General features: G+C 42.4%; 1 protein-coding gene across 5 annotated transcripts in view; it reads right to left on the reverse strand.

Annotated features, from left to right (window-relative positions):
* Mrtfb (myocardin related transcription factor B) overlaps window positions 1-27,498 on the reverse strand; it is a 170,651-nt gene that overhangs the window by 44,454 nt on the left and 98,699 nt on the right. The window contains exon 1 of one of the 5 annotated variants that reach the window (XM_036195191.1): window positions 18,816-19,563. The exons of the other annotated variants lie outside the window; for them this stretch is intronic. Coding sequence (XP_036051084.1) covers window positions 18,816-18,936 — 121 coding nt within the window. The 5' untranslated portion in view covers window positions 18,937-19,563. Of the gene's footprint in view, window positions 1-18,815; window positions 19,564-27,498 lie in introns of those variants that run through there. 5 annotated transcript variants of the gene reach the window in all.

Here is a 27,498-nt window from a genome sequence, read left to right on the forward strand (position 1 = left end):
TAGGGTGAGATCTTGTCTTAAGAAGGGAGGTAAGAGAAGACATACTTGGTACTAAGTTGTAAAAAAAAAAAAAAAAAATTATTTTGTGATTCTTCTTGTTGGTGAATTCTGAATTTACTCAGCAATTCTTTTGTTTAGTTAATAATTTGAATTTATGATGAATGCTAGGCATTTCCCATTTAAATACTTCACACAATACTTAAGCAAACTGATAGTTAACTTATACATTATGACTTGTTCAAAGGAAATCTCATTTGGAGCAACAACATGAGGTTCCCTGACATTTTTCTATGTTAATAGTAACAATTTACTTTAAGAAAGATTGGCTTGTTTGGAAGGACTTCTCCACTAGGAAAGAAGTGAAAAGAAACAGTTTCAGTGATGCCCCAATATGTATAAATTAGGCCAGAGAGAAACTTGTAAGTTAAGAATTTAATAGTCTGCATCTGAATCTCTCCCTACAAGTCCTAAAAAAGCTATACTCAACTGGTATCACTGTCTACTATAGAGTAAATTGTGAGAACTGGTAGAAACAAGGCCCACATTAGGAACTGTGGACATCTAACTTTTCAAATAAAATTAATTTGTCCCCCCTCATTTTCAAGGAGATTCTGTTTACAGCATCTCTAGATATTCAATTTAGAAAACAAGTCTATTTAAAAAGAACACAGCAAGTAAGACAACAACCTTTTCCCTAGTTACTTTAACCTGTTTTGCTTTTATTTTCAATTACAGTTAGGAGGACTAAGAGTCTGCATAAAAGCACCAACATGGTAAAACAAAATATGCCTATTACTTAATGGCAGGGAGAAGAGACTGAACAAAAGGCTTAGAATGCATCATACTGGTGTCTCCCATTTGCAGGAGACCCTGAACGCCTCAGAGACCACAGTCCTGACAGTGTTGACCCTGACCCTATGAGGATTGCATAACAGAGTCCTGCCTCAGGTTGCCCAAAAAGCCCTGAACTGCTCAATGGCTCTTACGAAAACCTTCTTATCAATGCTAAATAGGAGTCCTGAACACAGAAATGAGACACATTTGTTTTGGGGCCACAGAGTTTCACTGATACCACAAATTAGAGCTGAAACAGTTGATATAAAACTGCCACAGAGAGCAAAAGCCAAGTAAAAGCAGCTTAAACAGCATGCATACTTCTGACTCTAGCATTTTTCAGGAATGTAGAGGCTAATGCTGGGTGGTACTTAAGGTGGTCACAGCAAGGAGAATCCCAAGAAAAGGAACAAGAGGATAAAGGGTCAGGGGGGTCACTCCTGCTCAGAGGGTCCATGTCAGGGAGAAGCTCCATCAGCAAGCAGTGTCTTTCCCTTCTCCCCAGGGATCCTCAAAGAAAGATCACAGAAACAACAATGACCCCTTTAAAAAAACAAACCCTAAACACAATCTGTAGTTAGGAGACATGCTTTGAACACTACACTTTTTGCATATTTACATCAGGACATCAGCAGTTACTCCATCAGCAAGCCAAGAGGCAAAGCAAGCTTGTGCTTCTCAGAGGCTCTTCTGATTGGACACTGGTTGCTTCAGGAACACAGCCCCTTCCCCCCCCCTCCCCCCCCAGCACAAGAGGGCAGTCCTGAGTCATTCAAGACTGCAATCACTCCTGTTAACACACACAGTATATCTCTTAGGCTAGCACACAGAACAGACACATGCCGCTCTGATGTGTTCCTCGGGCCAACATTTCTGATTGCAAATGCTCAGGCTTTCCTTGTGTCTCTGTCCTCCAATCTGAGGATAGCAACTGGGTGTCCAACAGTTCCAATTTCAACTACTAGTCCCTAGCTGAGGATATTCATACTACAGCATCCTCCTCAGACTTGAGTATTTGCTTGACTGTTCCACAAAATGCAGGAAGGTACTTTATGATTGCTGCTTTACTATAAAGGACACAATTCAGAAACAGATCACTGGAAGAGATGCACAGGGAGAAGTCCTCTGCTGGGCTTCCATTCTTTCTCTGATTCCATCTGTGCCTTCCTGGAACTAAAGGTACCCAGAAGCCATCAGGGGCCCCAGCTATCTATCATCCAGCATACCTCAGATGTTCTTGTCACTGGCAACACTGAGCAGTCTGTGTCAGGAACTGAGGGCTAAGATCAAGGCTGACAGAAGATGCTCACTCATCTTCCTCCTCCTGTTACCTAGGAAACCACGTGTGCCAAGAACTAGAGGCAGAGGGCAGATATACATTTTCATACCACAGAGAAAAGGCACCAATCACTAATTGTTAAAACAAAAACCACACTCAAGTCCTGTGTTTTTCACCCAGTTTCCTATACGGCTAAAATAAGCAACCCCTCGGACAACCTAGGTCATTTGGCCTGAAGGGAACAAAATGACTTAACCGATGCTCTCAAAATTCTCCATATAACTCCCCAAAGGTATGCTACTCTAAGGCCTCTGTTTTATGGGATTGCTGGAGAGGGAACTAATGGGACTGCTACTTTGAAGCAAAGACATTAAAAAGGACATGACTGGAGAGGAGGTAGACTTAGAAGTAATGAGTTATATCTGTTGGTTGCCTAGCTCTCCTACCATGTCTATACCCAAAGGTGGACACATATTATCTAATACAGACTCCCGGGTAGATGGGGGTAGGTCAGTTGTAGAGATTGGTGAACACTGGGTGTGGAGGGTGGGGACAGAGACGCCCCAGTACATTGCAAATCTTGGTGAATTTTAAAATTCAACTATGGCATTTGTCCATATTAAACACAATTAGTGAGGAACAATGTGGTAAAGGCTATTCTTAGAATGCACTATTTATATAGTACCATATAGCACAGACTAGTAATTTTAGAAAATAGCAAACTTCCTTTTAGTACTTTACTCACCAACTTAGTAGAAACCAATGAACACAGAGTACATGCCAGTGGACAGGTGCACCACACTGGGAGGCAGAGGTTGGGCAGGGTGTATTTACTGGTGCTTTTCAGGGATTGTGAAAGGAATAAGGGACCTTGAAAATAGAGGACATGACTCTTCTGACCACAGAGGTGTCCATGGCTATGGCCGAGATGCCTGATCAGGAAAGGTTCCCCTTCTTCTCTCTGGAGCCTCTACATTAACCAAGGCTGCCCCATTCATGTGAAAGAGAAATCCCAGAACACTGAATGTTCCTCAGCCCCTTGCAGAGCTGATTCCCCTAGCTGCCATCCTAGTCTACATACCAGCCTAGCATAGTGTCATATGATGGCACAGGTGTCTGAGAAGCCTGTTTTCCTGGAAAGGGCTTCATGTCTGTGCAGTGTTCCTGAGAGCTGTATGCTATGCCTCTCTGAGACGTCACACTGCACTAATGGGCTCGTAACACCACAGCCTTCATGCTATTAGTAAGCTGACCAATATGACATTCAGTACCTTCCATGCCCATCTTGCAAATGACTGAAGGGAAAAGAAGAACGTGACGTGGAATTCTGGTGGGAAAGCAGTTCAAAACACAAAGACAGTGTGCTTACATCTTTCATAAAGCAAAAGGCATAGCTAAGAAAGTAAATTTGAATTCACATTTAAATGCTTGTAGAGGTTGTCTTTATTTCTGGAAACTTGAGGAACAAAGCATTTCAAAACCCTGTCCCCTGAGAAGTCCTTAAACCCATCTGTTCCATAAGGAAAAGGAAATGCTGACACACAGAGGTGCACACTGCGCACTTCCAGACACGCAATACTCAGCGGTGTACAAAGGCCTGTCAAGGGAGGCGGATGAGGACGCAGCCCATCTGCTCATGCATGGTTCAAGTCTTTCTCAACTAGTCTGAGCCGTGAGTCACATTCAACAAGAAAATATGGACAAGAAAGAGACCTAAAAGTGAAAACCACAGATGCTAACACCCAGAGACACAATGGTTCTCTGCTTTGCACACTCCCAATCTCATAATGGTCTACACAATGGTAAGCATTACATTAGTAGCTGCAGGTTATATCTGCTGTATGTGCCATACAGCTCTCAAGAGCCACCATGTACATAAACTTTATTCCTCATTTCCTAAATTTAAATTTCTAGACAGAAGAATGCCTCAATGGGCTTTGCACCCAGCGTTGACTGTTAGGTGAAGGGACCAGTCTGTGCACATGCCATCATGTTTTGAAGTTACAGCGGATGAATGAGACCACGAATGACTTTCTATTCCTTTTATCAAGGTGAAAATTTACTTATTGACTCTAAAGGGCCATGTCTCATGTTCCTCAGGGACATTCATGGTCTTTTGTATTCATTTCTACAAGAAGATTTTGAAATTTTAATTTAATACTTCTTATTACAAAACACACAAACCAAATTGTGTCAGCGTAAGCGTTTTGAACTTGCTCTATTTTCATAAAATATTTGATTTTAATCACTACTATGAAAAAAGGTAGCTCATCTACTAATGATTAACCTTGTGTCATGTAAACATGACAGATGTTTCTATATTAAAAGTGTCTTCTTTTAGTTACTTTCCCTTGCTTCTTAAATAGTTTAAGGTAATAAAATTAAGATTAATATCTAACATAAAAGACCTTACATATAACTTACATAACACTTTACAAAATTTTAGCTTTTCAAATTTAAAATGACCAGTATTGAAGTGTTTCCTACATTTGATATGATTAAAGTGATTTTTCACATGCATTAATAATACAGAACAGCATGAACTGAGCAAGCTAAAACAAAGCACAGCTTTGGCTTTGGGACTCTGAGGACACCTGAGAGCTGTATATGTCAAAAACAAGGCAGAAACGACACTTTCTGGGAAACGGCTGTGGTGTGAAGAGGACAGATAGAGGAGAGGAGGGGTGCTAAGCAGCTGGCTGCAGTCAGGGAGGGCTCAGGATATGTTCTGTAACTACAGGACAAGGGGAAGGCAAACTGCAGATTCTTGAAACAAACCCAACCCGAGCAGTCGAGTAAAGACTGGTGAGCTGGGGCAAAGGCAAAGGCGGGAATGAAATGACACCCTGGAACTGTGATCCTCTGATGGAGGAACCTGCGGGGCAGTGAACAGACCCTGGTTTCAGCTTTTCCCAAAAAGATGTTGGAGTAATTAAGAGAGTGAAGTGGTTGGACTCTGGCAGAAATATATCACATGTTGTTTGAGCAGGATGAAGCCAGGGCCTGATTCTACAAACCGGACAGCTCACAGAAGTGAAGCACACTTGCTTTATCTTCTAGGCTCGGGCATGGAGAGTCAAATTGGCCCATGTCTAATCTGTCTGCCATGCAGTTCAGTGGCCAAATGGGATTTAACCATTATTTTTTCAGCTACAGGCAAATCATACCATGAAAAATTTATATTGAAAAGGCAAACAAACTTTTAAAATGGTGATGGCTGTTACTATTTTTACTTCCATTATTACTTCAAGAACAAAACTGCAAATAAAAAAATTGCTTACAGATTCCCACATTTATATTTTTAATTTCAAGATTTATTATTTTAAATTATGTATCTGTGTATAGGTAGGCAAAAATGTGTGAAGGTGTGTATGGAGGCCAGAGGTGGCAGTTCTCTGGAGCTGGAGTTACAGGCAGCCATGAGCCACCCAACGCGGGTGCTGGGAACTGAACACAGGTCCTCTGATACTCTGTATGGGATGTTAACCTTGAGCACCTCTCCAGATATCTTTGCTAGGAAGGTTTATTTTACAGTCAGGGGAAGAAGTTACCTCAGAGGCTCCTTCTGAGCTCAGGCCCCAGAGGAAGACCCTTGTGTGTGATGATGTTAGTACCATGATGTATCACATTTTATATGAAGTTTCCTATTTATTTGTTGAACTATGAAAGCTATTTCATTCTGCCCAGACTTCCTGTCCTCTGTCACCACTGTGAGAGCCCCATGGCTTCAGAAAATGTCTGGTGAACATTCTGTTAATAGTACATAGAAAGTATGCAAAGAAAACACACAGGGTAGGACTGTATTAGTCACATAGTTTGTGAGTTGGCTTAAAAAATGAAAACTAGCTCTTTTTCTTAAAAATTTAGTAGTTGGTATAGCAAGGCCTCTTGCTACTATAAACAGGCACAGTTAAGAGCTTCATTCATTTTGGGAGTATATTAATGATATAATTTTAGATTAAATTTCTTTCTTTTTCTTGTTGTTGTTTGAGCCCGGGTTTCTCTGGGTGGCCTTGGCTATCTTGGAACTCTCTCTGTAGACCAAGCTAGCCTTAAACTCAGAGATCTGCCCGCTTCTGCCTCTCAAATGCTGGGATTAAAGGTGTGCGCCACCACTGCTGGCCCAATTAAGTTTCTAATAATGGGTCTAACACCCTGATAGCATCATTTTGCCATCCAGAAGTGGCGAAGCCCAAGACTCTATTTCCACCGGTTCCATGATGTGTACCACCATGTTTTAATACACTTCAAAACGAAGATTGCCTTCATTCACCAGACCACACTGGTGAACTTATGCCAAAAAACATATACATTCAGTGAATGGTAAGAAGTAAGGGCTGCACAGAGCCAGAACCCTGGACTGAAGAGCACTGGGACCGCAGGATGGGCTGTGATGATGTGGCAGAAATGCTCAGGGGTCTTGGGCAATCAGTCAAAGTTCCAGGGCAGGAGCTCTGACAGGACTAGTTTTCCTTAATGCCTTCAGAACTGTTCTGCGATGACTCAAGCCTGAGTAGCTGGTAGATCAGTTATAGACATGAGTTGCTCAGGCTAGACCTTAGGAAGCTCGTATTTGATATGGAAGCAGAAATGTCAGATGGCATTTGGTTTTGTGGGTGCAGGCATTAGAGACTGGGAACAGCGTGGTATTTGAAGCTACAGGCATTTGTTGGAGCAGAGACATAAACAGAAAGCAAAGGAGTTCAGGGCCATCAAGAAAACCAACCGTTCAAGGTGCACTTGTGGGTCAGATTCAGAAAGAAGAGAGCATGGACTCAGAGGAAGGATGGAGTAGGGGTGTCGGGTGCTACTTCCACACACACAGGAGCTGCTTGGTGGAAGTTAGACTGGAGGGGGCGAAGGATCAGACACCCAAGGACAACCTCTGTGAGGGTTACTGGATCACAGGAAGACTGGGTCTGTAGGAGGCTCACAGCCCTGGTCTGGGACAGCCACAGAGTTCTGGGTGATACTTCTGTTTTCTCAGAGAGGTAGGTTCAGTGTTGAAAGCGAGAATGATGACAGGAAGGTCAGCTTCAAGGTCAGTGAAGGAAGCATGAAGTACTTACTCACAGCACAATTGGAAAAGATGAAAGAGAAACAATGCCATTTATTAAGTGCTCCAGTTATTAAGGCAGCAGCTATGGTTAGAAAGTCACCCACCCACTGGTTCTGAACTATGCCATTTCTATCAGAAAAAAAAAAAGACCAAAGGACACAAAATAAGAACATTTATTAGAGTCTTTTGAAAGTTCTGTATATGGTACCTTTATTAAAAACAAGTACACCCTTGTAATTCTGTTCCTAAGTGAAATGCAAAGAGCTCAGGTGTGTAGACACAAACATGTTCACAAACACATATGTTCACAGTAACTATCCCCTCAACAGCTTGTTATTCACAATTATCTGGAGTCTATACTGGAAATGGAGTACTGTTCAGTCACAGAAAGGAATTATGTATTGATACAGACCAAATGTGGGTGAGGAGCTAGAGAGATGGCTCAGCAGTTAAGGGCACTTGCTGCTCTCACACAAGGCCTAAGTTTAGTTCCTAGCATGCATGCTGTGTGGGTCACACTCAACTGTAATTCTAGCTCCTGGGATCTGATACTCTCTCCTGGACTTCGCTGGTACCTGCACTCACATGTGAGGGTGAATTCACACACACACACACACACACACACACACACACACACACACACACAGAGACAGAGAGAGAGAGAGAGAGAGAGAGAGAGAGAGAGAGAGAGAGACTGACTCTTAAAAATAAACCTGAGTATAGATGAGCCTGGAGAACATGCTATGTGAAAGAAGACATACACAAAATAGGACACGTTATTTCACTTATAAGAAGTATCCAGAACAGGTAAATCTAGAAACAGTGTGCAGACTGTTGGCTGCCAGGATGGGACCTGGGAGCAGCTGCTGATGGTGTTGGGTGTTTTTTTGAGGCGATGAAATTTCTTTGAGCCTACACTGTGGCAATCATTAAATATACAAAACATTATTGAATTGATTCCTTTAAAATGGTTAATTTAAGTGAATTTCACCTTAACACATTTTTTTTCCCTCTTCACTATGTAGCCCTGACTGTTCTGGAACTCACTCTGTAGCCCAGGCTAGCCTTAAACTCACAGAGATCCGCCTGCCTCTGCCTCCCGAGTGCCTGGATTAAAGGCATGCACCACCACACCTGGACAATAAGGTAGGCTACACTAAAGAACTAATTTCTCAGGATCACATCTCTAATTTCCTAATTCCTGGCTTGTCCCATCCCCATCAACACAACTCCTTTAACCATTAAGGGGGTGATTTAGTAACTAAAATAGTTGTATTTTTAATTTCCTGCTGCACTGACTTCTGTCCACTTCCCTTGTGCTTCTGGACTCTTCTATGATGCTTACTAAAAACAGTACTTCTCTTCACTTCACATACTAGCTAGATATGAAACTGGCTTCAGTTTCCTAAGAAAAGGGAATACTATGCCACATTTAAGAACAAGTTATCAGAAGGATTTTGTATGGGTAAATGATTATGCTAGGGCAAACTGTTTAATCTCATGTATGAATCTGGGAGTCTGTGTGTTTTCCCCAAAATTGATTTTTGTTTGCATTTTATCGATTTACTCTGTGTGTGTGTGTGTGTGTGTGTGTGTGAGAGAGAGAGAGAGAGGGGGGGGTAGCCATGGTCTGAATGTGGAGACAAGATGACTAGTAGAAGCCAACTGCCAAGTGGGTCCTTTACCCAGGGAGCCATCTTGTCAGCTCTTGCACCTATTTTTGAATTGACATTGGTGTCACAGGATAGAAAACAAAACGTAATTATGTTGTTGTGAAGGATAAAAGAAACTAAAAAGGACAGGCTATGAGCAAAGATGTGAAGCCCACCGGAGTATCTTATTCTCATCCAACTCACACTGAATGTAAAATCCACTGTTGAACCTATGAATCCTCAGATGCTAAAAGGAGCCACCAAAGGTCCATGGTTTTAGCTGTAATTTTGAGGTCTAATTTGCTCATAGTAAAAAATTACTCTTCAAGTAATTTTTAAAATGTAATGCAAAGAGAGGAAAACCAAAACACAAAACAGAACCCACCACCACCACCAGCAGCAGCAGCAGCAGCAGCAGCAGCGTGCCCTGGAAGCTGTGCTGTTTGCACTGACTGAGCACACTTCCACCTCCACTTCCTAGCTTCCAAGGGCAACTGCGGAGGGCGCCCACAGACCCAGGGCTCAGCCACGAGCACATACAGTATATGTCCCAGAATTTTTATGACTCTTTCCTGATGAAAACAGGAGCAACAACATGACATTAACTAACATGCTGTGCAGATTAGGATCCAAAGAAAGCTTCGTGGGGTGGAGCGGGACGTCATGCCTTCCTCTTCAGTGCTGCAGGGCAGTGCCCTCTGCTGCATCCTTACAAGCACACTGCTGGTGAGGGTGGAAGTCCCATGGTGCAGCATCTGCCTTCTAACAGCACTTAAAGAGCCCAACTGCAGCCAGCTGAAATGCTACTCCAGGCCCTGCTGGTTCCCTGCACTCTTCTGTGGTACCAGGGCAGGAAGACAACATTTTCACTATGAAGGCCTGGAAATTTACAGGAGCTTTGAGAACTCTCTGGTTGGCTGCTGCTTCTGTTGTCATGGAAACAGACTGCTAAAAATGGAGCATGTTCCTTTAAACTGAGCATACCTTCACACAGATTCCTCATCCCTTATTGCAGAGTTGGAAGGAAATGTCTGCTTGTCCTGGTATGACAATGTGATTGATAGCAGCGGCGGTGGCGGAAGGGCAGAGATCACACTAGCCATGGCAGAATTCCAGAAAGACATGCACAGTGTCTCCCGTGGTGAAAAAACAGTGGGAAAAGCCCACAGTGGTATGCATCTGTGCAGGCCCAGTGCCTAAGAAGGCACTGAAGGAGCAGACTCATCAGTGCACTTGCCCCATGCGAGAAACATCAGAAAGCTAGCACTTGCCCCATGCGAGAAACATCAGAAAGCTAGAATAACATTTCATCCCCACCCCCCTGCCATTTTTAACTTGAAGAATCATGAGGCTCTTCATGTGAAGATTTCTTATCTACATGGTTCCAAGGGAACAGAATGCTTATTTTTCTTGCTTTGGAGATTATAAACAGTCAACACTTCGGTGCTAAATGAGAAGCATGGTGGAGGTGTGTCTTAAGGCAGGCTCCAGGTAAACCTTCATTCAGCTCTTAATCCCTCTGCAATGCCAAAGTGTGCAGCTGTCTAAAAGATTTTAACATAAACATCTAAGGTGGGTGCTCTAGACAACAACAAGAAGCAACTAAATAGGAAAACAGAAATATTGTTTCTATTCACTTCCCTGGACAGCCAGTGCAAGCTGCTCCAGGGAAGTAGCCTGACCTAGGCTCCTTACCTGGGCTTTTCTCATTTGCTGGGGTAAGGTGTGTGGTGAGGTAATCTAGTAGGATTGATGCCCTTATAAGAAAGATACTACAGAGCTGGCAGAGAGCCTTCTGTCTCATAGTATGTAAACATATAAATGCATATGCTTACATATCTGTAGACTCATATCTATCCATATGTGTGCAACATACATCAAAGCATAAAGGCAACTGAACAATGTCACTATCTGTGTTATCCTAACAGCCCTGCAACTACCCATGATGATCCAGGTGACATACTGAGTAGCTGTATGTGGCCCGAAGGGTCACCCAGCTGTCCTTTATACAACAGTCACCTTTCTGGTATTACAATGGCAGGGTGTGCCACTACTCAGAAATGGTACACAGCTAGGAAACTGCCTGCCTCTATGTTCTCTTGTGTCAACAGCCTAGAAAGCAGTCTGGTTGTGCCCCTAAGCTGAAAGGGAAGCAAAGTGGGGTTCCCAGTGCTGTAACAGTATGGAGGACTTCCTGCACAGCAGATGCCACTGGGAGCTGTCTGTCATCACCCATCTCCTTTCCCAGTAGCACCATGAGGTGGGTACAGGCATTTGCTTTTTCAGAGAAATTAAGTACTCACTTAACATTATCATATATAAACTAGTAAGAAACAGAAGCAGAATTAAGGCAAGAAATTAAGCCATTTCCACAGGTAATTTTTCTAAAAAAAAATTTAGCTCATAAAAGAATGCTTACCGGGGTTAGGGATTTAGCTCAGTGGTAGAGCACTTGCCTAGCAAGCGCAAGGCCCTGGGTTCGATCCTTAGCTCCACCAAAAAAAAAAAAAAAAAAAAAAAAAAAGAATGCTTACCAAAATACTATAACATTGAGCTTTTGCTACAGCACTAATCTCCCTCAACAATGCTGCTAACCACACTGACTGCATGCATGGGGAGTCTTGTGTAATCAGAAAGCTATATATGCCAACAAGAATTCATTGTGTTGCAGGTAGTGATAGTGACTGTCTGGAGACAGGACCTTTAGGAGGTAATGTTGAATGGGGCCAGAAGGATTAGTGTCCTTATAAGAAACTCCTCTCTCTCTGGAACAGCAGGACAAGAGGAGATCCCTCACCAGAAGCCCAGGCTTCTAGGCTTCCGGTCTCCAGAGGTGTGGGAAATGATGGCTGTTGTGGAAGACACAACTCTAAGCTGATCCTTCTTCACCCATCAGCTCCTGCTCAAAACAAATATCCTCGGAAAGCCACCACTAGGAAATATCTGAAAACCCAAAGCTCTGAATATATCTATTCTTAAAGCTTTTCAACAAGACTGGTGTTACACTAACCTGTCATGTTACCATGGTGAGATGACATGAGACACAGCTACAGCCTTCCGTCTCCAGTCCCACACCTGCACTTTCACGTGATTCACAGAACCACAAAGGGGTGATTTTGACGGCCTTTTCTTTTTTCAGGTGAAGGAATCAGGGCAATCCCAGAAGCCCATGTACACATCCCTGTTGACCCACCTCAGGAGATGGCACCTTGCTCTGGAACAGGCTTTGAAACACAGAGCATAAACTCAGCTCTTTCTGAGACCCTGGAGTCCAGAAGGGGTAGTATTTATAGGAATAAGGCTGATGGACATGGGACAACAATGACCCAAATAAGTGTGAAGGTGGGCACAGACAGGTCCTTGCAGCAGTGTTTGACATCTGCAGTGACACTGGAGGTTGAGGGAGGGAGGCTGTGCTGTGGTGGCTTATACTAGGGGCCAACACAGGCCTTCTGAGCGAGCAGTGCTGGAGGGAGGGGAGGAAGTCCCAGAGTTAGGGCAGGACCTAGACACTATGGGATTGGGTTCTATTCCCCCATAGAGCAGAATGCTACCAGAGGCACTAAGCTGTGTGCACAGCTGAGCAGGTCTGCACTTCACCATGATGGTTCTTGCTAGCAGGGGTGCAGGACTGTTGGAAGGGAAGAGAGGTCAACTCCACAGCTGCTTCCAGCTGAGCAGATCCCTTGGAAGCCTGCGCCACAGTGATGCAGTGCTTTGGGGACAGAATGCATTTCTGAGGAAGGATTAACAGATGAGGTCAGGGAAGGAATCTAGATCACTCTCATGGCCACTCTTGGCTGGAACCATTGGCTGAAGAGAGGTGATGTGCATTGAGATGGAGGAACATGTGTGGTGTAAGAAATAAGATGCCCGGGGAGGACATCTGGAGGTAGGTGACCGACTGTATGCATCTGAAAAGGGGCTAGATCCCCAGGCTGGACTGTTGGCTCATTTGGACCAAAGCACACGTAGTTTTCTTCCAGTGTCTCTTTGTATGTATGTATGTATGTATGTATGTATGTATGTATGTATGTATGTATGTATGTATGTATGTGTGAGAGAGCGAGAGAAAGAGGGAGCGAGAGAAAGAGAGAGAGAGAGAGAGAGAGAGAGAGAGAGAGAGAGAGAGAGAGTTTACATGTGTTTGGACTTTTATATTGTCATTCTAGTTTCCCAATTTTTAGGCTATATAAACTTTTAGAACATCATGGTTTATGAAGGTTTAAAACATCTACCACAGTCCTTTATGGAAGGTACTTCCTTTCTGCTAAATAACATGATTTTCAGCTGGGTGGTGGTGGCACATACCTTTAATCAGGAGGCAGAGGCAGGTGGAACTCTTTGAGTTGGAGGCCAGCCTGGTCTACAGAGTGAGCTCCAGGACAGCCACGGCTACACAGAGAACCCTGTCTAAAAACCAGAACCAAAAACATGACTTTTAATAAAAATTAGACTGTATAATTTCATCTCAAAAGTAGCATATACCCATTTAAAAGTGAATCATGTCTGGGAAAGAGATTTTTTTTTCTTCATTCTTATGTTAAGTCACTTGAATATGAAACCATATATATATAGTTTTGTTTTGTTTTTGTTTTTTGTTTTTTGGAGACAGGGTTTCTCTGTGTTGCTTTGTGCCTTTCCTGGAACTCACTCTGGAGACCAGGCTGGCCTTGAACTCAGAGAAACCATATTTTTTTAAACTTACGTATTAAACATTAATTTAATGATAATTCACATGTATTGTACTTTCAATTAGTAGAGTGGAGACAGAAAACAAAGAAGTAAAAATTCTCAGAGAAATCAAAACAGATATTTTAAAATTCATGTCCTTTAGCTACACGACGGGCTCTGTAGCATATTCTAGTGACTAAACAATCCATCTTGTCTAAGCTGGCCATTTATTTGTCCCTTTCACTAGGGCTCAAGAGCATTAGAAATCTATAGTGTATTCTGGCTGTCTACCTTAAAGACTATCAGATGAACTGATCAGAAGAAGGCCAGCAAGAGAAAGTGATTACTTCTTTCTGTAACAGGATTGAACATAGGGTCATGCCATGCCTTGGTGAACAGTGTTTGCCCTCACACACCCCTGCAGTGCCTTCCAGACACTGGGCTAATTGAGTCTGAATGTATAATTTATGTGTGAAGGTAACAGTTCAGAACATACACTGTTTAAGGTAGGATAGGTGGGTACAATACTCTTTGAATATCTGGTGCAGTGCTGGGGATACAGCTCAGTCCTAGAATGCTTGTTTAGCATGGACAGGCCCTATGTTCAGTTCCCATACTTCACAAAAAGAAGAATAAATGTTTGTTGTGTAATAACATTTCTGTGAGATTCAGAACTTGGGGTCAGGTACAAAACAGGATAGATGACTGTGTCTCCGAGAACTATTATGGCCTAATCATGATGTCAGAACAGATGTTCAATACAGTGGTCTCTGGTGAAATGCCAACGACTCCACTAAGTTCCCGGAGTGTGCAGGAGATGATCAAGTATTTTCAGCTATTAAAATGAAAAAAAAATTTTTTTTGAGACAAAGCCTCATTGAGTCCAGGCTTGTGAATCCTCCTGCTTCAGCTGCCTGAGTGCTAGGATTTTAGGACTGGGCACCATGCCCAGTGTGAATGACTTTCTTTAGAAAAGAGTACAGGAACTACATGTTAAGAGACTTCGGCCTGTAAAGCTGAAGAACAGGACCCCCAGGGAATGCTGTCTTGGCAGACTTCGCTGTGACTGTGCCTCACAACAGCGTTTTTGAAAATTTTTTTATTTAATTAGCCCCTTGCCCCTTTTTTGAGAAGGTAGTGTTACCATGCTGTCCAGGTTGGTCTTGAAACCTTGGGCTCCTATGATCCTTCTGCCTCAGCTTGGAGCAGCTGGGACTACAAGTATGAACTACTGAATTGGTCAATAGATAAACACAGGTAGAATTTCATATGAGTTCATTTCTGCCACATAAAAGCTGTGTGTTTTGCTAGTTACTTTGATTATTTTCTCTCTCTGAATTGGATTCCCTAGAATATCTCAGACAAATAGTCTTTCTTTCCTTAAACAAATCTAATGTTTCAGTATGGCATTGCCTGCTCCCTCAGCAAATTGCCACAGACTCACACTTCACCTAGCAGTTCCCTCAGATTTGAAACTCCTCCTCACCCCAGTACCAAAGTCCAGTGAAAGGGCCTAAACACTTGGTCATTGTCAGATATGCCAGATAACTTAGGATACGCCAGCTCCTTGCTGGGCCCGATTTCTTTCTTGGGTACTTTATTTTCAATAGCAATGAGTTCTTCATCTCAAATTCTACTTTTTCCTGTTTACTGTAAGTACTACCACTTTGCCTTGGATGAATATACTCTCTCATTCATGTCAAGGGCCACTCATTAAAAGGCTGATCTGGATTAAAGAACCCCATTCCTAGAAATTCATAGGAACAATTCTTCTGTTGTCATGATGTAGAACTCTAAGTTAAATTTAAGCTCATGTTTTCTGAGCATAATTAGAAAATGCTCAAGGCCCTTGTAGATGAGGTACAAGAAGAATCCCTGTAAGATTCTTCATAGCTGCTTTCACAGAGGGAACTGGTGTAAAGAATGCTCTACTTTGACTCTGTTCAGGGAATTCATGATGATTGCTGCTTCTCACTCAGAGCAGAATTCTCCAACTATACATACTGACTAGGAGTTACCAAAATGTTTCCCACAATGCTAAGCATTAGCAGAGTGTGGTGGTATCTTCTACTGTTCAACTGATTCTCTGCTATCTACAGCCAATTACCAATGGGGAACTTCTTCCTTTGGGCAGGGGTGTGACTCACTTATTAAACATGTGTAGGACCCTGGATGTGATGGATGTACAGCTCCAACTGTTCTCCACATTACTAAACTTGTTGATGCATTGCAAAAATTCCATAAAGTTGTATGTGCAAGTGTGTGTACATGTGTGTGACGGCATGAGTACAGAGATTAGAGAACAGCTTGTGGGAGTCAGTTCTCTTCCACCACGTGGGTCAGTCTTAGTGGCAAGCAACTTTACCCAGTGAGCCATCTTGCTTTCCCCATAAAAACCAACAAAGAAAACTCCTTAAGCCTTTGATTATTTGCTGAAAAAAATCTGAACCCCAACCCCAGTAGCCCTATATTAATTTTAGCCAATTAGCACTTGTCAACAGCTTTGGGAATGGGAAAGACTTCACTACAAGCAAGCAAGAGCATGGTCACCTGAGAGGCAGACAGCATGTCAGCAGCACCAGAGGGACCAGGCTGGTGGCTGTCACTAGAGTCAGATGAACTATTTATTGCCTAGAAACTTAGGATTTTATGATGCAGGTGTTTAAAAAATTCTATAGGTTGGTCTTCAAAGAAACAAATGCAACTTTCTGAACAATGGGTAGAAAAATCGAACAGTGTTGATGCAAATATCATAAATATCTTTAATAAGTGCCTCTTAACATATGAAGATAAACTATTAGGCATTATTAATAGTCATTTATAGATTTACCTCTTTTGCCAAAACAGCAATGGATCCACTTAGTCCTGAAGGCATTTTCAGTAAGTCAATCTAAGGCATCTGAGTAACTCTCTCTCATGAAACACTGCAGTTGATGGGAAAGAGGATACTGCTTGGCTCCCAGGTTATAGTCAGCCAATACACTGCACTCACCTTATTATGCACCCGCAGCTGAATTTCATACTGGGGCATACTGAATTTCAGGGTACAGTTCTTCATAGGAACAAGTTATTTTCATATGTCCCAAATAAATGATTTTTTTCTGAAAACCCCTTTTTCTGTTCTGACTAAATCCAGGTCTGAGGAAGTAGCCCACCCTTCATTTGACATTTGGCTGTATCATTTTACTCTCATCCCCTATTACTGAAAATGAGTGGAAAAACATCTGTTAAGTAAACATGTCAAAACCCAATTCCATGCAATTCCATTGAGATGTGAATTTCACTATCAGTCATTTCTGTGGAATCTCTTGAAACACAGGTTCTCTCCCCCACCTCTTCATGAATTTACATGTATGAACAAACAGGCCATTTCTTTATGAGAAAAATGTATGTTGGCTCTTCAACTTTAACTTCTGCATAGAGGCAAACAGTAACGAAGGGTTCACAAGTGGGTAGGGAGGGAAGGTGGAACTGATGCTGCCCCCAGCCTCCCGTGCACACAGAAGACGTGGATCCCTTTCCTCTTCCTTGTGCAGATGAGGGAATTAAAATGCAGAGCAGGGAACACATCCAGGGTCACAAAAGTAGTGCTGCATCTGGGCTTGGACCTAGACACCTGTCGTCACTCACAGCCCATTTTTGCTCTTTTAATACTGCACTGTTTACTGCATTGCATAACCTCCAGGATTGTCAAGGAAATTTTAATTATGTAATCAATCAGCTCGCCATCCTTCTATCACTTACACATGTACACAGGTATCTATGTATGTATGGTGCTGGGAATTGAAGCTGGGACTTGCATGTGTTAGGCACATGCTCCACACCTGTAGTCCTTGTCTTTATATTTTTGATCCCTGCTTCCTAAGTCCTTTAAATCAAAGTCAGTGGTTCTGATATCTTTTTTATTTCTCCTATTTCACTTAACTTGCCTGATCTTACAAGCACACCAAGTTTTTTTAAAAATATATGACATTAAAAGGAGCTGACATTTAAACGTCTTGAATTAAATGATGCAAAGCAAATTCTTAAACTGTTTATCAATGCATGATTTAAAAACTTTAAGCGCCCCCCCCATTCCAAGAGTCTCCATGTGTCCTAAAAACTCACTTGGCACTAATTTTTAACCATCGGCAGTAGCACATGTTGTGTATGAGCAGAGTGCACGTACTGTTCAGTTCTCAGCAGCAGTCACTTTATTTCACTGTGTGCTATCTGCTGTGACCTAGGTGTTTTTCTGCCTGTTCCCCAAAGGCAGTTCAATTCCAGCAAGTCCCAGAACTGTTTCTTATCATCTTTTGTAATCTACAGCATTCCGTCATCACATTTCCACACTCTTGACTAGTGAGGGAAAAAGGATGGGAGCAGCTGCCAGTGCTACTGGGGCCAAAGGGCTCTCTTACAGGCTGGCTCTCGGCAGGAGGAGCAGGAACTGGAGATGACAGGGGGGTCTGCAGACAGAACACAGAGCACAGAGAAGGAAAAGCCTCCCAGAGGACTAGAAAACCAGTTTTAAAGCCGAGTGGGCATTGGGATCAGTGGCACTCAGATCTCAAATGGAGGAAAATCCTGTTCTCTTCAGACTCTGGGCTTCCTCAGCCACAGCCCTGCTCTCAGTGGGAACAGAAGAGCGCTGTGCGAACAGGAGCGGCACTTCCCAGATCCCTGGCCATTTTCTTAATCAGTTCAGTGCTTGCTCACAATTGTAACCAACAGTAAGCATGCACAAACTTATTTGCTTGCTTAAAAAAAAAATCAAACTATGAAAAGTGCTTTTTAAAACAAAAATGCTTACAATGCACACACAGTTGACCCATCATTTCAGGACTCAAGAAAGAAAGAGCCAGCTACCTTCCTGCTGCTAAAGAACAAAAAGTCAACATGTTAGTTGGTAAGAATTAGTTTTCCTGTAATTAGGTGATTGTAAACACAAATGAAGCAATGTTCTGATTAATAATAAAAAGGAAATGGCCTCTCCAAAAAAAAAAAAAAAATATCACAGGATACGTGTGTGTGTGTGTGTGTGTGTGTGTGTGTGTGTGTGTGTAACCCCCAAACTGGGGAAAATGCACAAACAAATCTGGACAAATTTAACTTAAACAAGCACCAGCTTCCTGAGCGCCTGTATTAGTACCAATTACTGCAAACCACTCATGTCACTTCCTGTCAGCACTGGCTCTTTGGAAGCAGCTGTCACCACACAGAACTTGGACAGTGTAAGGGTCACAGTGAACAGAAAGCAGACAGACATGCTGGGTGGCCGGCAAGGTGACAGGAACAGGAACATGGCCATCCTGCCCCTGTCCAGAGACAGACTAACCTTCCTTGAGACTTTTCTGGTTGCTCCCCTCAAGGCATTCCTTTTCTTTGAAAGGCTCGAAATCCTCAGCAGTTAAAATCTCTGGGAAGCCCTGTTGCTGCTTCTTGGAGCTATCGATCATGGTGAGAGGCTTCCGGAGACAGGCAGCATCCAGCGGGAGGGAGAGAAGCTTGATTTGCAGGACGGCAGAACGCACAGAATCCTCTGGTCCTGCTCCCTCCTCACAGCACACTAACCACCGGGCAATCACGTCTCTAAGTGGAGGAAGGCAGCCATTCCCCTGGAGTTCCCAGCTTGACCTGCAGACACACTCCAACGGTGGGAGCCCGGAACTCTCTTCCACACTGGGAGGAGACAGAGCCTTCTAGGCAGGACTCTTAAGACCCCACCCCTTTCCCAGCCATCCCTCCTTGTGCCATTCCAGCTTCCCCCGCACTGGCTGCTCCATCTGCAGCTAGATGGTCCCAATCATCTGACGAGCACTGAGCAAGCAGTTAAAAATAAAATCTCTAGCTGTTAAAAAGAAACCTCTGCCGATAACAGGAAGATAAAATGCTGTCTGCAGTCTCTTCTAGGCTCTCTATAAGCAAAGCCTTGGGCTGTGGATTACTTTAAATCGGCCAGACAAGCACATGCACTACTCCTGATTTCTCCAGCTACACAACGACATTAAAGGAAGCGGTTTTATTTTAGCGAAGACACCACACTGAATAAGCAAGTTATCAGCACATCTGGGTGGAAAGCATCCCTTCACTCCCATGTTCCTTTGTTGGAGACTTGGAAGCCAGGAGTGCAGCACTGCACAGCAGTTGCTTCCCTGGCCATTCAGAACCCAGCAGTTTGCTTCTGTGCCACTAGTCAGCTGAGACAGCTAAAAATCACCATGATTTTTTTTTTTTTTTTTAAAGGAGAATGGTCCTCCCAAGTACAAAGCAATACCACCGAGATTGTATGCATACTTCCTAACAGATTCAATCAGTATGACCTGGAGTTTCATTTCACAACAGGAACACCTTTCCTGCAAGGCACAGGCTGTTGCTCACACAGGCAAGGGGCACTCTGACAAGAAATGTCTACGACGGAAATTCCAGGCAACGTGGAACAAGTCTGTTTCCATATACACCAAATACATGCTGGCAGACACAATACTCTCATTTTAAGGGTTCAAACTATGTGCCTTTGCATAGAGCTCCCATAATGACCATCAAATAAAGGACAGTGGCCTAGGAGCTGTAGTCCATAAAGTCTTGTCGCCTGAGTTTTTAACTTGTGCACAAACCACAGTAAGGGACTAAACTGGAAGAAACCATGAGAAAATGTCTTGACAACACTGTTCCTGCTGATGAGGCACTACTAATGGAAGATGAATAAAAATGCCTCTAAAGGAAGCACGTTTCTCTTTAGGAGAAAATGCAGATATATTTGAGTTACACACAGCATAGCCCTTTGTGGATTGAAGAAAGGTTTACATTTTGCACCCAGAACAAGCATATTTTCCCCTGATGACACAGATGGGTCTGGATGAAGCATCCTGTCCTTTGCCTCTGGTTCCAAGGCTAGTGTGCACTCAACACACTGTCCTACAAAGATTGTCATCTACCCTTCTCCCCCATCTCTGGAAAACAGGATTACACAACACATGACATGCTTCTTGTCAACTGAGACTCCTTTTGAAGCAACAGAAGCTGCCCAGAGCAGTCAGAACATATGGAGGCGTCTATCCCACTGCTCATATGCCCTCAAGCAAACCTTCTGCCATCGTCCCTTCTCTGGACCCATTCTCCAGATAAAACATTCCTGTCCTTCCAAATGCGTAACAAGGAGTCACTGCTGTTTAGCTGGGGGCTTCATCTAGTTCTCTGTACGTATGACTTCATGCTATCCCAGCAGTTCTGCTGACCTCTACGGTGACTGGAACATCACAGACATTGACAGATCAAGACCAGGGTCATAAGGAGGCCTGAAATTGAACCAAAGTTGCAGCTCTCCAAAGCCAAAGGTCTTTTTTTTTTTTTTTTAACCACACTGCTTCCCTTAGAATAGTTCCAGGCTTTAGCTAGCGACAGCTTTAAGAGCAGAAGTCATCCTCTCTCTGCTCTTGATGAGAGATCACAATACACTGATTTATAAAGGCATTTTAACTTTTATGAAGCAGCAACACTATATTTAGTGCCTACTATGTGCACATAGTCTAAGTAATTCATTTATTTATTTGTTTATCAATCAGCCTGTTGGTAGACTTGTGAGTTCACCATTACAACCCAATTTACAGATAGGCCTAAGGAAAATCAAATATTTTGTTAGAGATAGCATATCTCACAAGGGGAGGCCAAGATTCCCACATAATAAGCTTGGCTCTGGGGCTTACATTTTTATAGTACTTTGCAAAAAGAACAGTGAAAACAACCAGGCATGTATTTTCCTAGGGTGCTGCTCAAATGTTTTCAGTCTGTAGGTTAAAAAACACGAGTTATGTTAAAAGTCTTAGCTGTATAGTTTTGAAAGGAAATAATTTCTCTAGTAATGGATGTACCTAAAAAAATTGTTTTGCTATTTCTCAAAACATTTGAAATAGTTTCAAATTCACAGAACATTTCTCCCAAACTCTCTATGACAATTTCTGATACGGTATCTCTTTAAGAATGCTGGTGTGCATGCTCCTATACACAGATCACCTTTTTCCAGACCACAGCATAAGGATCAGTACTGAGATCAAGGCTGATAAGCCACCATCATCAATCCACAAACCTCATCCAAGTTCCAAATTGTCCAAACAGCAAAAGGATTCAAAGCAGGGTCCCATGTGACTCAGCTGTTAAATCTTTTCATGTGCCTTCAATCTGAAACAGTTTCTCAGTCTTTCTTGACTTTTCTTTCCATGAAATTTAAGGACTACAGGCTACTTACAGAAGAACCCGCAGTTTGGGTTTGGGGACTGTATCCTTAAGGTAAGACTGGGGTGATGTACACAGTTTGGCAGGAAGACAATCATTCTATCTATAGTTATGATAATTAATTGTAAATAAAAACTTCTGTTAAGTTCAAAGTGCATTAAGCAACACTCCAACCTGCAGAGCATCACAGTAGCACAGCACTATGGCCTATCCATTATCTCCTGGTAATCCTGGGACTAACTACAAGTAGCAGTGCTTGGCTGCTTTTCTTTTCTTTTCTTTTCTTTTTTTTTGTATGTGGAGCTGAGGATCGAACCCAGGGCCTTGTGCTTGCTAGGCAAGCGCTCTACCACTGAGCTAAATCCCCAACCCCGAAGAAAAGTTTCTTAATAGGACTTTATTGGCAGTTTTACTTATAAGAACCACAAAATGCAAAGTCATTTATCCATAAGTGTACAAACTTTAAAATATCCATACAAGGGAATGTTACTCAGCAATAAAAAAGAATTATAACCAGCAACATGAATGAAACAAAATAGCTATACTCAATGAAAGAAACAACCCCCAATATGTGATATATGTAGGATTTGGTTTCTATAAAATTCTAGAAAATGTAAATTAATTAACAGGGACAAAATCAGACCAGTGGTTGCTTGGAGATTGTAATGGGAAGAATTATTTAATTGCACAGGGTTATGAGGAAAATACTAAGGCTGAAAAAAGTGTTGGTTATTTTATCTTGGTTGTGGTGATGGTGTCACAGGGTATATACATGCCCAAATTCCTCAACTTGAAACTTTAAATACAAATAATCTGTTGCAAGCCAATTGCATTTTAATAAATATGTCTTTTAAAAAAGAAAAAAAAAACCCTACAATGGTATTCATAAGAGAAAGAGAAAAACCTTTTATGCAATATAACCCTGAAATAGTTTCTACTGTTTAGAAAACTGAGCAAATCCAAACCAGTACACTTATGCATCTGTTAAAAAAGGCCTTTAACTGAGGGAGGCTTTCTCAGAGCAGAACTGGAAACCCTATGCACTGTGATGGACAGGAGAGCACACAGATCAGGACACAGTGGGGTAGTGGTCCTGAGAGCAGAACACATAGATGACAGTAAAAACTGTTCCATGTGGGTAAAGGTGCTTGCTGCCAAGCTCGACATAGAGCGGGAAGGGAGAGCTGGCTCTTAGGAGTTGTCCTGATGGACCTACCCATACACATGTACAAACAAATGGAAAGGGCTGGGCTTTTTGTTCGTTTGTTTGTTTTTTTTATATGCAACTGGAGCCACCAAAAGATGGCAGAGAGATAATGGAGTACAAAAACATATTTGCAAAAGTAATGCCTGAAAATTCCCCTGACTGATGGAAAACATAAATACTTAAGAAACCCACACATGTGGAATGGGACACACTCAGGTATGCAGAAGGGCCTCTAAAAGCCTAAGAAGCCCCACAGCCTGATACTCTCATGAGTTTCAGACTAGTCCAGACTACACAGTGTGACTCTCAAAAAAGCCAATGAAAACAAAGAGCAATAGCAAAAACATATTAGGTATCAACAACAGAAAAAAGAAGGAAATTCCTACTAATTAAGAAATGTATGAAGCTCCTGACTACACAGAAGTTGGAATGAACAGTCAGTCAGTCCTCATACACAAACAACAGAGAATCATAAAGATCTCTAAGACAGTCTACACATTTAGTATGATCCCAATAAAAATGCCCAGTAGCTGTTCAATAAAAATAGACAAACTGACAGTTAAACTTATATGGAAAAATAAAAACACCCTAAGAGAGGCAGGAAAACATCCAAAAATAAAAGTCATGTAGTGGAGAGGGGGCAAAACAACTCTGGGTTTGGAAAGAGCTTGACCATCCACTGCTCTTGAGAGGCCCTGGTTCTGTTCCTAGCACCTACACTGTGCTTACAGCTAGCTGTAACTCCAGCCCAAGGGGAATCCAATGCCTCTGGCCCTCATGGACAACTGCATTCATGTTCTCAAGTGTGCACAGGTGTCCTCTCTCTCTCTCTCTCTCTCTCTCTCTCTCTCACACACACACACACACACACACACACACACACACACACACACAGAGTTAAAATTATATTTTAAAAACAAAGAAAATGACAACAACAAACCCCTGAGAGGCTCATGGATCTCAAACAAACAAACAAATTCAAACTCTGGGTACTGTGAGTGAGGATCAGGGTTTTTCTAGGTCCTAGGCATTAGAAAAGGTTTTCAAAGTTTGACCCAAGATGCAAATGCAATAGATGACTGACAGATTTTGGCCACATTAAAACAAAGTCCCAAAAGTCTGTCCAAAAAGAATATTCATAATGCTTCAAAAACAAAGAAGTTCAAAACCCTGCCAGAGAAATGATCAGATCATTTATCCCCACACATTAAGTATTTGGAAGTAATTATTAAATGCAGAAAAAGATGTTCGGCTTTACGCATTAGCTTACTTACACAATTAGAGAAACTTAAAGTCACAGCAAAATATCAAATGGTGTAGCTGTTTAACATACTTGGATGCATAACCTATGGGAACTAAATTTTCCTTTTTCTGTTCGCTGGAATGTGAGATAATGTCCATCAGGAAGGACATGGGCCAGCCACATGTGAAAATCAAAATAAATGAATGCAAAGAGCCCACCACACTGCAGAGAGGGCAGAGCCAGACAAAACCCTCTCCATGCAAGACTGCAATGCTATGTACTTTTGGGTAAAAATAAAAAGGACACAGAAAAAGACTCACTTACTTAGCAGATATTTAAAAACTAGTTTTACTAGAACATAAATATAAACCACAAAGTTTATATATGTAAAATGCTGATTTATTTTTCACAGTGGTATGGACTAGCAATACTGAATCTACTTTATGTGTATTCTAAAATGAAACAATAGGAGAAGAGACACTGGTTGGCTATGTTGATCAGTATTTGTCCCCTTGATACCGTCTAAAGGAGCCTGGAGTGACTAAACATCAACTGAAGAAGTGCCTCCATCAGAATGGCTTGTGGGCAACTCTGTGAGCATTTCCTTGATTAATGACTGGTGTGGGAAGTACACCCCTGGGCGAGCACAGGCTGTATAAGGAAGCTGACTGAGCAAATTGTGGAGAGCAAACCAGGTTTTCATAGTCTTCAAATTCACAACTTGGCTTCCCCTGATGGACCAAAACCTATAAACCAAATAAACATGTTCCTCCCCAGAGCTGGTTCTCATTAGTGTTTTATCACAGCAATAAAAATCAAATCAAGACACTAAGGTGTACAGCTAGTGAAACAATAAACCAAGTGAAGAAGAAGCCCATAGTGTGTGAAAGAATCTTTGCCAGGTATACATCTGATAGTGGTTTGATATACAGAATATATAAAGAGTGATCCAATTAAAAAATGGACTATGTCTCCAACAGAGATTTCTCAAAAGAAGAAATCAACCTAGGTAATAAATATCTCAAAAGTGTTCATCATCCTTAGAACTCAAGGAAATGCTGATTAAAACAACTTTGAGATTTTATCTTACCCCAGTCAGAAGGGCTTAGATGTAAAAAACAACCGAAGAAGAAAATGTTGGCAGGGATGTGGGGAAAGGGAAATCCTCATTCATTGTTGGTGGGATTGCAAATTGGTCCAGTCACTCTGAAAAATCAGTGTGGAGAACTCTCAAAAAGCTAAAACTAGATCTACTAGATGACCAGCCCAAACAACTGGACATCCCACCCCTCGGATACTGGCTTGCTTGTGTTATTGCTACTCTGTTCAAAACAGGCAGGAAATTGAAACAAGCTAAATGCCCTTCAAATGATGAAAATACAGTTTACATGCACACTGCAATTCTCTTCAGCTGTAAAGAACATGAAATCTGCAGAAAGATGGTTAGAACTACAGTGTATTATTTTGAGGTAACCTAAATCCAGAGAGACAAACACCATCTACAGTTCCTAGCTTCGAATTCTCAGACAGCACATAGCCTGGACTAACCACAGGCAGATGTGAGCACATAGCCTGGACTACAACAGACACATTTGAGCACATAGCCTCCCCTCTCAAAAGCCAAGAGAGAGGGGAGAAAGATCTCTGAGGAGGGAAGTAGCAAGACTCAAGATGCTACAAAGGAGGACACAGGAGGCCCTCCCACCTGGGGCCTGTAACCGAGGAGGGAAAAGGAGGGCAATACAGGGGGAGAGGGGCAGAAGAGGTGTAAGTAACATTGAGAATATTAGAAAAAGCTATAGGGAGTCATTTTATGCTTATCTAAAAATACATGTTATATCACACATACATACATACATACATACATACATACATACATACATACATACATACATACAGTTTAAATGAAACTCTATCACTAGGGGTGATAATGCTTCCCTAGTAACAGGTAGGAAAAACCTACCTGTTCGTCAGGGAAGGCCAAGACTTCAAAACAACACAAGACTATTGCCCTTGGTTGCCTCTCAGAACCTGACATTATGTCCCTACTGCTAAACACACCACAGACTTTGAACAAAGGACTCAGAGGAACTGACCTGGAACCAGATGGTGCTAAGCGTGCTGCTAAAGGAGAAAATCAATACTTCTACCTAGCTGTGACACCTACAAAACACATCAGTGTTGAGCACAGCAAACTACCCCTGCAGATGTAATGATGGCACTTGGATCTTGGTGGTACCCAGCTGCCGTCTAACTGGACTTAACGCCTGCTCAACAGGAGGGAAGCCATGCCTCGTACTGTAAACCTAGCCAGCTACTCATGACTGGTGAGAACCCAGAGGAAAACCTGTTCCTGCTACCTTCCCAAGCCAGTATAACTTCTAACTGCCTTCTAAATATTTACCTGTATGCCCTCAGATAAATTTAGCTCTCATCCTTTATCAGAGAAGCTTCTTTTTGCAGAGGGCAGAGACCATTCTAGAAATCCACAACTGGTAAAATGCAGTGAACTGTTTTGTGAGGGGCCCAGCCCTAATAACACATCTACAACACAGCTGGGCCTCCCCCAAGGCTAAGGGCACCTCAGAACAGAGGGTAGAGGGACTGTAAAAGCAGAGGAGCAGAAGCTCTGTGGTGACATACATGACAGGGAAGCTACAGCCACTGAGTCTCAATAATCAAGCTACTTAAACAAGACCCAAACAAGGACAACACCAGCTGACATGGCAATTTAGATGGAGGAATCTCACAACCCCTCCTCCACCCCCATGAAGAGCAACAAGCAATTAATGACTGCCAAGAGAGGGGAATCAGTCTTCTCCGAGGATGAGCCCCAGACTGGTTACCCAATACTAAGTGGTAAGCCCTAAAATCAAATAGAGATGAGCAACACTAAATGGACTAGCAAGCGCGCGCACGCGCGCACACACACACACAAACACACACACACACACACACACACACACAGAGAGACACTTACGCATATGTAAACATAAAACAGCAGTAGTTAAAACAAGAGAGATAACATATGAAAATAGATGGAAGGCTTGGAGATAGAGAAAGGTGGAAGCGTGCATGGGACGGGGAGCAGGATTTTATTACAGGAGGCTGACAATAATCAAAATACATTATATACATGTGTGAAAAAATGGAATCCATTATTTTGTACAACTAAAATGAAAAAATAATAAATAAAATGTTGAAAAGATATTTGATAATGGGAGTCTGTTTCTGCCTATTAGAGAAGTGAGTTACAAACCCAGAAAGGGGGAAGGCTAAGTGACACCTGTAATGCCGGGGCAAGATGCCAGAGGCCTCACTAGGATGCCAGAGGCCTCA

This window comes from Onychomys torridus, chromosome 8 (assembly GCF_903995425.1).
Source record: "Onychomys torridus chromosome 8, mOncTor1.1, whole genome shotgun sequence".
In the NCBI taxonomy this organism is placed as follows: domain Eukaryota; kingdom Metazoa; phylum Chordata; class Mammalia; order Rodentia; family Cricetidae; genus Onychomys; species Onychomys torridus.